At 41.4% G+C, this 12,487-nt stretch overlaps 3 protein-coding genes and 1 non-coding gene across 10 annotated transcripts in view; 3 read left to right on the top strand and 1 right to left on the bottom strand.

The window, feature by feature from the left end:
- Positions 1–11: 11 nt before the first annotated feature.
- Positions 12–85, top strand: trnat-agu (transfer RNA threonine (anticodon AGU)). The gene has a single exon. It is a non-coding gene; the product is annotated as a tRNA-Thr (tRNA).
- A 2,413-nt stretch (positions 86–2,498) lies between these two features.
- Positions 2,499–6,667, top strand: cmbl (carboxymethylenebutenolidase homolog (Pseudomonas)). Of its 3 annotated transcripts, none has more exons than XM_015955312.3 (6): positions 2,499–2,604; positions 4,897–5,111; positions 5,204–5,311; positions 5,387–5,529; positions 5,607–5,698; positions 5,781–6,667. In XM_015955312.3, the coding sequence occupies exons 2-6, from the start codon at positions 4,897–4,899 to the stop codon at positions 5,958–5,960; spliced, it is 738 nt and encodes a 245-aa protein (XP_015810798.1). In that variant the 5' UTR covers positions 2,499–2,604; the 3' UTR covers positions 5,961–6,667. The 3 variants fall into 3 exon arrangements, with proteins under 3 accessions (XP_015810798.1, XP_054607091.1, XP_054607092.1); XM_054751116.2 differs by having other exon boundaries at positions 2,533–2,608; XM_054751117.2 differs by having other exon boundaries at positions 2,541–2,617.
- Positions 6,668–8,031: 1,364 nt separating this feature from the next.
- On the bottom strand, positions 8,032–11,568 carry cct5 (chaperonin containing TCP1, subunit 5 (epsilon)). The gene is made up of 11 exons (XM_015955310.3): positions 11,310–11,568; positions 10,879–10,939; positions 10,583–10,747; positions 9,983–10,181; positions 9,665–9,857; positions 9,422–9,571; positions 9,213–9,332; positions 8,950–9,135; positions 8,735–8,872; positions 8,471–8,651; positions 8,032–8,356 (listed from the first exon to the last, which is right to left on the bottom strand). The coding sequence occupies exons 1-11, from the start codon at positions 11,412–11,414 to the stop codon at positions 8,229–8,231; spliced, it is 1,626 nt and encodes a 541-aa protein (XP_015810796.1). The 5' UTR covers positions 11,415–11,568; the 3' UTR covers positions 8,032–8,228.
- Positions 11,569–11,732: 164 nt separating this feature from the next.
- Positions 11,733–12,487, top strand: part of mtrr (5-methyltetrahydrofolate-homocysteine methyltransferase reductase) — a 53,385-nt gene continuing 52,630 nt past the window's right edge. Inside the window, exons 1-2 of one of the 5 annotated variants that reach the window (XM_015955305.3) lie at positions 11,733–11,817; positions 12,261–12,405. In XM_015955305.3, coding sequence (XP_015810791.3) covers positions 12,262–12,405 — 144 coding nt within the window. In that variant the 5' untranslated portion in view covers positions 11,733–11,817; position 12,261. Of the gene's footprint in view, positions 11,843–12,055; positions 12,146–12,260; positions 12,406–12,487 lie in introns of those variants that run through there. The other 4 variants (XM_015955303.3, XM_070553215.1, XM_015955304.3 and 1 more) reach the window with 4 other exon arrangements.

Consider the following 12,487-nt stretch of genomic DNA (forward strand, 5'->3'; position numbering starts at 1 on the left):
GGTGTTTCAGCGGCGCCGTGGCTTAGTTGGTTAAAGCGCCTGTCTAGTAAACAGGAGATCCTGGGTTCGAATCCCAGCGGTGCCTTTTGTACCTAGTGCAGTGGGTGGAGTTACTGGCCAAAGAAATTTTACTTTTATTATTGTACATTTGTAAAGTGAAAACAGTTGTTTGAAAATATTTACAGCTTTTGGAGGACATTCTGCCAAGCTGAAAGGTGTTGGAAATCAATTAGGTTCATTTTAGGTTGCATTTTGAGTAGTTTATAACATATTTGAATGAGATGGTGAAAAACTCCAGGCTCGGCTGCTTTCATCAAACAAAAATAACTAAAGTTTTGTTTGACACAATAAACCAGATTGTTTCACCTCACATGCCTGTATTCTCAAGGTCTGACAACTTTCTTGCATTCTTTGAGAACTCATAAAATCAGAAATATCAGGACAAGTTTTTCAGCACCATCCACTCCCCACCTTGTGATTTTATGACTTTATGATTTGTTTTCTTGATCTGTGTGAAGCACTTTGTGATTTTCTTTTGTGATAAGTGCTCTATAAATAAACTCTACATACTGCTTTCTGCAGAGCGGAAGTTGTTTCTGATGAACATTAAAGTGTCATAGTTCAGCAACGATCAATCAATCAATCATAGTCCCTTTTACCAGCTTAATGGAGACCCAAGGTACTGCACAGTACATAAAAACAAAGAAAGACATCACATTAGTAAAAAAGAGATAAAAATAGCATAAAAGCAATAAATAGAAAAACACTGATACAAACAATAATTATAATAGACTGGCAAAATATGAAAGTGATGTTGGGGGAATGCTAACAAGAAAAAAAACATAGTTTTTTTTCGAGCGAAGGGCCCTAGAGAGGACATGTGCAACAGTGCAGCTAGATATGGTGGAGCAGTGCCCTGAATACATAGAGGATCTTGAATCTTGCCCGATAGTACACCGGGAGCCAGTGCAGGGAATCTACCACTGGAGAAATGTGATTTCCTCCCTCTAATCTCAGTAAGAAATCTTGCAACAGAGTTTTGAACAAGTTGGAGCTGAGCAGTTGCAGTCTGACTCAGTCCAACATACAATGCATTACAGTCAAGGCAGGACATGATAAAAGCGCGTACCACTGTTTCCATATGGACTAGAGAGGCTTTATCTTAGAGAGGCATCTCAAATTAAGCATAACTGAACAACCATGTTTATTTGCGCATCAAATTTAAGGGCTGCATCGATTTTCACCCCTAAATTAGTGACCACATTTGTTTCATACCATGCCAAGGAAGCAAGATCCATCAACTCCTGCTCCAGCTCTTTCACTGGGGCTGAGTGCTATGACCTCAGATTTTGACTCATTTAAAAAGAGGAAGTTAGATGCCATCCACGCCTTAACTTCCCTTAAACAGTCCATCGATGCAGACACAGAGCCTCCTGCACCCGAGAGAGGAGCAAGTAAATCTGACAGTCATCTGCATAGAAATGGAAGTTAACACCATGTTGCTGCTGGAGGACTCCTAGGGGCAAGAGGTAGAGTGTAAACAGAAGGTGATCAAACACTAAGCCCTGAGGGACCCCTCCATCTGAATCTTTCCTAAGCTGAAGAAGCTTCACCCATCCACACAAAGAACTCCTGTCTTCAAGATAGGATCTCAGCCATTGGAGAGCCTGTAACTCCCACCCAAATCTGTAAACGATGCAGGATGATGTCATGGTCCACCGTATCAAATGCAGCAGTCCAATCCACTAACAAAAGGACAACAGCATCACTGTTATCACCAGCTAAAAAGATATGATTAAGAACCATTAAAAAGAGCTGTCTCTGTGCCATGTCCTGTTGTAAAACCAGACTGGAATGTCTCCAAAATGTTGTGGGAATTCAAGAAGTACACCAGTTGTAAATAAACAACCTTCTCCAAAAGCTGAAAGAGAAAGGGGAGTTTTGAAATTGGTCTATGATTAACCAACACTGGCATTATCCTGTTACACAATAACATCAATGCAATACTCTGTATGTGTCCAATACTGGATGTACATTAATATGTATGTGTCCCTTATGCTGCATAGTTTGTGAAATGCAAGTCTCCCTTTTTTGTTGTTGTTTTTGGTGGTTGAGGCTAGCCTAGTGAACTAGACTAAATTCTTATATTTATTTAGTCTGGCTTGCTAGGCTAGGTTAATAATAGCTTACTGCTGTTGTGTATTTAACTGTAATCTTGTTATTCTCTTCTTCCTTTTCTTCAAGTGTGTGTGCTGCTGCAGCAAGTGAATTTCCCTAGTGTAAGATTAATAAATAAAGTCTATTCCATTCTATTGAGCGTTTTTTTTTTAAGATTTTATTCTAAGATGAATGATTTTTGGATGGAATAATTAAGCAGTTTCAGTTTTTTTATTTTTATTTTTTTGCAGATAAACATTTGATAAAGTTTAATTTGATTTTGCGAAGATGCTTTTATTTTGAAAGTCTCCGCTGAAACGTTACAGAGCTTGTCGTCAGTCACGTGATCCACTATTTAGTTTGTCTTTCCATTTGTTCTGCTGGTCTGCTCCAGAGTGTTCCAGCCTTCCTCCTGACTTTCGCAGAGTCCCAGTGAAGAAACACACGGTCTGTATGTGATGTATGCTTTAATCTTATCTGCATTCTGAAGCATAAAGGCTATTATTCTCTACTGTTTGGATTGTTTGTTTGTTTTTTTAGATTTTTGTTGCAGAAACATGTTCTGCCAAAGTTTTGGAGCTACTTTTGCAAAAATGCTGAGTCATTCTATTATGTAACTCACTCACTTCACCCCACTGATTAAATGGGACTTTCCCCACAGATATATCCTGTTCTTCAGCCTAGGGCAACGTTTTAGAGGGAAAAGGGAAAACAAATAGCAGCAAATGTGTCATGCTTTTACCACTTTTTACTGGTTTAAATGTGCATTACCCCTATATGTTTGTGATGACGATCAGGGGCGTTTCCAATCATACAAGTCTACTGGGGCACAACTCTCTAATTGCATCCCTTTAAGTGGATGAAAAACTCAATAGAAAATAAACATTAAATTGTCTTCCTTGTTGAGAAAAAAATACATCAACTGATTTAACTCTCTTGCTGTCCATTCCAGTGACCCCTCCAGGACAGGGGTGGTTAATGGTTTATCCCTTGGGGTCGACGTGGCCGGGGTCAGGTGGTGCTCACTCCTCAAAACATGTTACGGGTGCATTATATAGAAACGAAGTAAAAATGACATCCTGTGAACAATTTTGGTTACTTCAACCACGTTAAACAACGCTGGAGCTTTTTGGCGTCAAATTACAATTGTCGGCCCTGCAGCATTAGCTCGCAGGAGACATGGCAACCCCACACTCACTGGTGATAAACAGTAGTTATGTCCCTCCTTCCTTTTGTTTTGAAAGGAGAAAAACTGAAATCCCTGTAGCCAGCGGGATATGAAATATGTTTCAGTAAAAACTTCCTTCCAAAATGACTGAAACATTAGACTCTTTTAGGGATTTTCTCACTGTTAAAACATTCACTATATTCTTACATACTGCACCTTTAAAAACACCTATTGGACCCCATTAGGAATGTCTATGAACTGATGCTATAAAAAAAGGGTCAGTGTTACTTTTGCAAAATGCTTTGTCATTCAGTTGCACAAGACGTCATTAACTTCCCCCCAATACAGCAGATAAACTGGTTGAGTTATCATTCTTAAAATAAACCAAAAAGTAGCTATTTAGAAACATAAAGGACACATTTATCCAAGTGTATGATTGAGTTAAGATGCCACAGATAAATGAAGAAGAAGAAGAAAGTATATTTTCTATAGCGCCTCTCAAGATAAAAATCACGAGGCGCTTCACAAAAACAAAAAATGTAAAAATATAAAAAAGCATTTAGAAAATGTTTAAAACTATATTTAAAATGAGCAAAAATAGACAATTGTGATTAAAATTTTTTAAAGAAAGACAGAGTGAATAGGAAAGAGGGAAATCAGTGGATCCTGAGGAAGGTGGAATAGGTGGGGAGAGCAGAATAAAGAGAGAGTGGTGAAGAAGGTTACACCAAAGCCAGCATGAACAAGTGAGTTTTCAGCTGCTTTTTAAAGGAGACCACTGAGTCCACTGATCTCAGGCTCAGGGGGAGAGAGTTCCAGAGTCTGGGGGCCACAGCAGCAAATGATCTGTCACCTTTGGTCTTTAGCCTGGTGCGCTGCACAACCAGTAGGCTTTGATCACTGGACCTCAGGGACCTGTTGGGGGTGTAGGGACTAAGAAGATCACCAATGTAAGATGGTGCTTGTCCATGTAAGGCCCTATAGACCAGAACCAGGATCTTGAAATGAACCCTGAAGTTGACTGGCAGCCAGTGAAGCTGGAGGAGAAGCGGGGTGATGTGGGTGTGTTTGGAGGACTTGGTCAGAAGCCGAACACAGGCATTCTGAACCACCTGTAGACGGTTCAGGGAGGTTCTGCTCAGACACGTGAAAAGAGAGTTACAGTAGTCTAAGCGTGAGGAGATGAAGGTGTGGATAACTGTCTCAAGTTCAGAGTGGGACAGAATGGGACTCAGCTTAGCAACGTTCCGAGATGGAAGAAGGAAGAGCGAACAAGTGAACTGACATGAGAATCCAGGGTGAGAGCTGGGTCAAAGGTCACGCCAAGATTCCTGACAGAAGGTTTGGTGACAAAATCTTCACAGTAGCAACAATTGACATTAGGGATGTTGGTGAAATTCTGCGATATGACATGTATCACGATACAGGGGAGACGATACGATATATCACAATATATTGCCATATCGAGATTTTCTTCCATCCCTAATTGAAATGATGTTCCCATTCATAATTTATGGGATTAGGCAATAGCATCATGTGATTCAGGAAGTTTTTCCATTTTTCCTTATTAGATGGCAAACGAGGCCAACCCTTGCCCGTGCGATATTGGTGATCGATCCGACTATGGGGGGCTCGGCCAGGAGGTCCAAATAGATCACATCAAGGCATACGTGGTAAAACCCTCTGCTCCATCAGATAAGGCCGTTATCGTCATCCATGACATCTTTGGTTGGGAGCTTCCCAACACTAGATACATGGCTGACATGCTGGCTGCCAATGGATACATGTATGTAGAGCTCAATTCCTTGTAAAAACACAACAATAAAGTGGATTTTACCATTTATATTAATGTTCTGCTGTTGCGTGTGCTCTGAGCAGAGCTGTCTGCCCAGACTTCTTTGTTGGGAAGGAAGCATGGAGCCCAACTAAAGACTGGGCCGAGTTCCAGGAGTGGCTGGAAGACAAAAAACCAACAAATATAAACAAGTAATCAAATTCACACGATGTTTCTTGTGTTGACGCAAGTTTGCCTTTGGCTTAAACATCTGACGTCCATCCCAGAGAGGTTGACGCAGTGCTGAAGTTCCTGAAGGAGCAGTGTGGGTCCAAACGCATTGGGACAGTGGGTTTTTGCTGGGGAGGAGTTGCCACACATTACTTGGCTCTGTTGTATCCAGAAATCAAGGCCGGAGTGTCTGTTTATGGTATTTCATCCCAGTCAACAACAATAATAAGTATTAGTTATTAGAGTGGTTTATTAGTTTTATTTCTCTGTGTGCAGGAATGGTACGAGAACGGGAGGACAAGTATGAGCTGAAGAGCCCAACACTTTTCATCTTTGCTGAAAACGATCAAGTAATCCCTCTAGATCAGGTTAGTACACGTCTGTAAACCGTGCCGAAGTTTGGTACCTAAAGAAAACGTAATAACCTTCATATTTCTATGTGTGAATTAGGTTAGTGCCCTGGAAGCAAATCTGAAGGAGAAATGCACCGTGGCCTTCCAGCTTAAAATATTTCCAGGACAGACTCACGGCTTCGTCCATCGGAAGAGGGAGGACATCGACCCTGCCGACAAGCCGCAAATCCTGGAGGCCAGAACAGACATGCTCAGTTGGCTCAACAAGCACATGTAACACGGAGCGGAAAGGAACGACTAACTGATGTGTGCTTTGAGCCGCTAATCCAGTCTCGGATCAATAATCGTGTCTGTGAAATAACTAGTGTAGTGATAATAGAGGGTAAATTGGGTTAAGTAAATTGCTTGAAAAGCTATTTATATTATTACCACTACTTGGGACCAATAGCTATGACTCTATATAAATATAGATTATCCCCTGCTTGGTCTTACGATGATTAATTAGAAGATCCTAGGATCATTTTAATTATTAAGGGATCATACACACTTCGCTTTGATTCAAGAAACAGTCAGGTTTATAAACAAAGCAAGAATTTATTTACAAACACTTTAAGACTTGACAAATTGTTTAAACTATTATTTACTGTGAGTGGATGCGAACTAAAGGATAGTCTGGAACCTATGTGTGAATAGAATGTATTCGGAATCTCCGTTGTCCGAGCTGAGTTCTGAATATAAAAGAATTTGGTTAGCGTTAAGCTACAAGTTGCTATTATCAAAACTACATGCAGACGCTATCTCGCTGTGCTCTACCTCACCCGTTTGGATCCGGGATGTCCAGGAGGCGACGACCCCACTGCACCTGGCTCGTAGAGAAACCTCGATGCGACCAAATCAGTCCTCAGATGTCTCCGGGTCACAACGATAGATGAATGAAACCAAGTGTCTTAAAAATAACTCTGAAGGAGTTTTGAGTCAGCTTTGTTCTGCAGGAAAACTATCTTGTTCTCAGCTTCGCAGGTTCAACAAAGGTTTAAGGTTTTGACAACGTGTCAAAATCCTTCTGGTTAAAGAGGTCTGCTAAAGATGGCCGGTCTAAAGCTTGCTCTCGAACTGGAGAGGAACCAGAGTGGACTGGTTTTACATATTGATGTTATCATTGAATAGCCGACCACAGGTTGACAAGTAGAGGATATTACCAAGCATCTCAGAACACACCCTGTGATGGAGAGACTCTGAATCTAGGCAAAAGGAAATTTATGTGTCATGCATTTACTTTACTTTACTTGTGAGTGCAAATCTCGTCAAGTAAACATACTAATCATGTCATTAAACACAAATCAATGAAACATTTCATTATTCATAATTAGCAATAACAAAAGTTCATTCAATGATTACTTTTAATTATAAAATCTTTTCTTCTTCATCTGGGAATAAAGGAGTTTATTTCTCTGTGATAGACCCTGGAGGAGAAAATTGTTATTATTTCTTTATTATCTCTGCAGTCCAGCTGGTGTGAGGAAGTAGCTCTGATTAAAGGGCCTACGTGTAGACTCCCAGACTCCTGTCAGGGGAAAATATACGTGGGATGTTTGATAGCCAGGGTAAGTTGACCTGGCTGTGCATTTGACCTGTGGATCTCAAAATCAGGCCATTTCGTGACGTTACACTAGAAATGTATAAAAGTGCTATTTGGTAGGTGAGGGTGGTTCGTGGTTATACGAATGAATTTCTCAGATTTTGCAAATGTTTTACTTTATAAAGACTAATAGAACTTTCTTCTTGATGGGGAGTTTTAGGCCACATTCAGATGTAGCTGGGTTTTTGTAAAATCGGATATCCTCCAATTAGGGACAAAACTCAGTAAAATCCAGTTCATTAAGCACATTCATAGGCATGGCAGTAGTTCCCCAAATCATCGACTTCTTTGCCAAAAGACATTGCAGACAGCCTTAATGTCGTCCTTCACCTGTGATCTACGTTGAGTAGTAATGCTTTTTAAAATGGAGTGTGTGCAGGTCGTACATGTGGCGTCTAAATATTTTTGTCGTGCTGAAAGTGAGAACCCCGGTTATTTACATCTACAAGCAAATTTCCATTTTGGTTGGCGTTTTTGAGAAAAATTAAAATTTTGGTGGCATTTGTGTGGAATTTTGCCAAACTGTAAAAAAATATCTTCGTTTCGTGTATATCCAGCTTGGTGTACGTGGCATTAATTATTGAATGTTTAACCAAGTAGATGCATGTTTGTTCAGATAAATGTTGATTCATACGTAATAATTACTGTGAAATAATTAAGTCCCAACACACATGATGTGGAATAAAAAGCATGTTCATCACAATTTAAATGAGATTTTGAAGTTTCAACAGACCAACCTTTTATTGGTGACTTTAGAACTAACACAGCTTGGGACATTTCTGTATCAAACGATAAATAGCAGTAAGCAGTGCGGCACTGGGCTTGAGGAGGTGCTAAAGACCTCTAGAGCAGCTCAGATTTTTACATTAAAGAGCAGATTTGGGTCTTCCTTCTTCAGGCGGGTCTTTAGTCCTCACTCTCCCCCGGGTTTCGGATGTCATCTATCTTTAGGATCATTTTGACCACCTGAGTGGCCAGCAGGATCTGCTGCTTCTTGCCGATCAGGGTCTCGATCACATGCTGCTGCTTCATGTCTGTACAGAAACCAACAAAGCCACTTCAGTTCTTTCTTTGACACCGCGTTGAAACTTAAGGATCTGATGGAATGAGGTTGACATTTAAGACTGAACCATCTCCAAGTTTCTTACCATTGGTGTTGTGATGCAAACAGTCAATTCCAAGGAAGGGGTTGCTCTCTTTGACGTGCCGGGCTCTGACCTCAGTCATGGTCTGGATGGGGTTCAGCCCGCTGTTTTCAGCCAGAGCCATTGGGATGACCTCGAGGGCATCAGCAAATGACCTCATGGCATACTGCTCCAATGATGGGCACTGACAAGAAAATAGAGCAGAGTTAATAAGCGAGCAATAAACAGATCAGTTCTTTATCAAAGAAAATGGTTTTCATTTGTCACCTTATCTGCAGCCTGGTTGACAGCCAGGGCACAGGCTATCTCTGAAGCTCCGCCCCCATACACAATACGGTTATCTTTCACCAAATTGCGGATTACACACAGAGCATCGTGGAGAGCACGCTTGGCTTCCTCAATGATCTAATGAAAAGGTTTTGACCATTAGACATGAATGTGATGAAAAAGGACAAAAACGATACAGCCTTGTGAGAGCGTACCATTTTGTTGCCGCCTCGGATGAAAATGGTTACAGCCCTGGTGTTTTTGCACTCCTGGATGACGAGCATGTGATCCTTGGTTGTGCCAAAGGAGATCTCCTTCACCAAGCCAGCGGTTCCGAGCTTCTCTGGTGTCAGCTCGCAGAACCTCGGCACAATACGGCCTCCGGTAGCTATAGCAATCAACTAACAAAACACCAAAGGGTGAGCTCGTAGCAAGGGTAGCTCATTCTGACCTTTCACATGCAAGACTTCTACCTCACCTCAATCTCAGGCCCTCCAACCCAGCGCACAGCAGGCAGCTCGCTTTGCAGCAGAAGATGGTTGGCCTCATCATCAAAGCCCCACTGGCAGATGGCCAAGTTAGCACCAGTGCTTTTGACCTAGAATTAAGGTGTTTTTATTCTTCCTTGATTTGCATGAACCACAAAAAGTCATTTTTGTAGCATCGGGATTTGTGAGAATTACTAACCTGCTGGATCATCTCCTCAAACTTCTCTTTTTCATAATTCTGGAGGGCTTTGTAGTCCTCAACGGAGGTCACATCCAACTTGTGTTTGGTCTTGGGTTTAGGAGGCTCAAACGGGCAGGTTAGAATAGCGATTTTAACATCTTTGAGAAGCTAATTGAAAAGAGAATTTGTTAGCTCAGGCACGTTAAAGCATCACAAAAATGCAGCAATATTTACAACAAACATTTATATTTTAAATCATACCTTGGGCATCTGAGGGTGGCTGAACTCCTTATCCACTATGACTCCCTTAATGAGCTGTGTGTCCTCCAGCTTTCCTCCCACCTTGCCCTCCACCTTGATGAGCTCAAAGTCTACATCCTTCCTTTCCATGTCGGCCACAGTGAGGATGGCATTCACTGCAATTTCCGCCATCTGTCTGTGGCACCGGTTGATGCTAGATAACAACAATAGGATTAAAAGGTGATTTGTCAAATCTCAATAACTCACTTAAAAAGCAGCCAGGTCACAGGGGCACAGGAAAATGGCATCAACAACTACTAAAATAATAATTTAATTTACACTTTTGACCCCAGCGTTGTCATGGCAGTCTGAATGAGTGGTTCGGTGTTGTTGGGATCGAAGGGGAAAGTTTCTGCTATTTTGTCCAGCTGCTCTATGGCTATGCGTGCAGCTTGGTCGTAACCATCGGAGATCCTGATGGGGTGGATTCCTCGGTCCAGCAGCTGCTCGGCCTGCTCAAGCAGCGATCCAGCCAGCACTGAGGATGCAGGAAAATAGGTAAACAGAGTCAGAAATGCATTAGAAGAGCAGTAGGTAGTGGAGGTAGACCGTTATGGGGTTTTCTTTCCCCAATACCAACAAGTATGAGTCATTGCCGATACGAGTTGTCACTTTTTGGCCGATATCTAGACATTTTCTGATTCATTTGCATGCTAAAATGCCCCAATAGTAGCAGCACACAAATCACTTTTAGGAACTCATAATTTACCTGCCAAAACCTAATTTTATGCACTTTACCGAATTAAAACTATTTAACTAAAATAAAAATATCAATACTAACCAAGAATTCTATATAAAATTAATTAACACAGAACATATATCACATGTTCATCTACAAAAAGCATTCACACAATGTTCCTTCTGCACACGTTTACACACCAACAACTCCAGTGGTTCCATCACCAATCTCATCATCTTGGGATTTGGACAGTTCCACCATCAGCTTGGCAATCTGGTGGTCCACATCCATCATGCTGAGAATGGTGGCGCCATCATTAGTGACAGTTACTTCTCCATCCTTGTCAACCATCATCTTGTCAAGACCTAAACGGTGACATGACATGGTAAACCTGCTGTGTTTGTAACTAGATTAAATTAATAATCTAATGGTCACACAGACTCTCGACATCTCAGCAGTTATTCAAGTGAAATGACATCACTGCACTGGATCGTACCGTTTGGACCCAAAGATGTCTTAAGCGTTGATGCCACTGCCTTGGCTGCCATTATGTGAGACTGTAAAACAAAACAAGTGCATATCAAAACACATTTTACCTCTAAAAGTCACCCTCAAAAGGCATGTAAACAGCGTGTCGGCTGTATGGGTGATGTACATGACCATGCAGGGTACAGCCCTATGTAGCACCTCCTACTAGATGAACGCACAGGGAGCACATGGGCCTCTTCTTAGCATAGCTAACGAATTCATTTCATTTCCTAATCTAATTCAGCTTATTTTGCACAAACATCAGAATGTGTTGGACAAATTCACTCATGCAACACAAAGCCGTATGTATAAATTCGTGTTGTAACCAAATTAAATATCTAATAGCAGGTTTGCTTGTTAGGCCATCACGCTACATGTATGCTAGCTAGCTCATTGTACCTTCAGTGCATCAATGCCCGATAAGCGTGTCTTCTTGTCTTGGTCTTTAATGATGATGAAGGGCCTTCCATATTCATCAAAGGCTAATGTGCCCAAAGTGGACATGCTGATTTGGAGTTTAGAACACACAATCGGCGTTTATCTGACAGAATAACGCGTTTAATGATGTGATCCTGGAGTGTGGCTGAACTGCAAGCCGCACGGATCTGCCGGGGACTTCTGGAAGGCTCCACGGGTGGGGAGGGCGGAACCAAATTCAGTTCAGCGTGTTTTCTTCCATTCCTGTCACCTTTTTTATAAACGACAAAAGGCTTGAACAACTATATCATAAATTAGTCACAATCATACAAATTAATATCATTGCAACTGACAACAAATTTTAAACAAGGGGAACGTCTTTGTCGTAACTTGGTTTGTTCCGATCACGCGCAATCTCAGTTTGAGCTCAGATCTCGCGTGAATTCAGTAACAAGACTAATTACCGGTATGTTGGCAAGGAGTTGACGAGGTGAATTTTCATACAATTTAAAAAGGTAGAAATACTTTATTAACTTTAAACTGCTTGTATTTCCTGTGTATTTATTACGGACTAATGCCAGAAAACACGATTCTCTAAAGAAAGTGAGTCGAGTTTCTCGGAATTCCGAATTAGTTTACGGACCAAATATGAAATGTTATGTTCATAAAGTGTTCTTGAGTGAAAAACGTCCACGTGCGCTGTTTTGGTAACTAGTCAAAGTTTGACGCAACATCCTGGTACTGACGGTAATGGTGGCGTAGCGGTGTGTTAAACGTGTTTCTGTGGCAGCCTGCCTTTTATTTGTCCAAGTATGTTGGTAAGCTGAGATGTTTGTTAAAATGCAGCTGATAATTGATTAGTTAGTCTCACTATTTTACCTGTGGCGTTTTAGAATTGCCTAAATATTTATCTGTTTATCTGTTTCCCCCCAGCATGCCTTGTGAGGTGAAGCATCGATTTGTGGTGCTGTTTGGGTCCCAGAAGGGCCAAGCTCAGGCTATAGCTGAGGGGATAGCCGAGGAGGCTGAGGAGCACGGTCTGACTGCTGATCTCAGCTGCTTGGACCAAAATGAGAAGGTAGATGTTAATAAATTTACGTGAAACAGACTCAGTAGCCGCAGGAATTTGCCAGGGGCCTCGTGTATTAGGACGAGTCTAG

The sequence above is a fragment of the Nothobranchius furzeri genome, chromosome 7 (assembly GCF_043380555.1).
Source record: "Nothobranchius furzeri strain GRZ-AD chromosome 7, NfurGRZ-RIMD1, whole genome shotgun sequence".
In the NCBI taxonomy this organism is placed as follows: domain Eukaryota; kingdom Metazoa; phylum Chordata; class Actinopteri; order Cyprinodontiformes; family Nothobranchiidae; genus Nothobranchius; species Nothobranchius furzeri.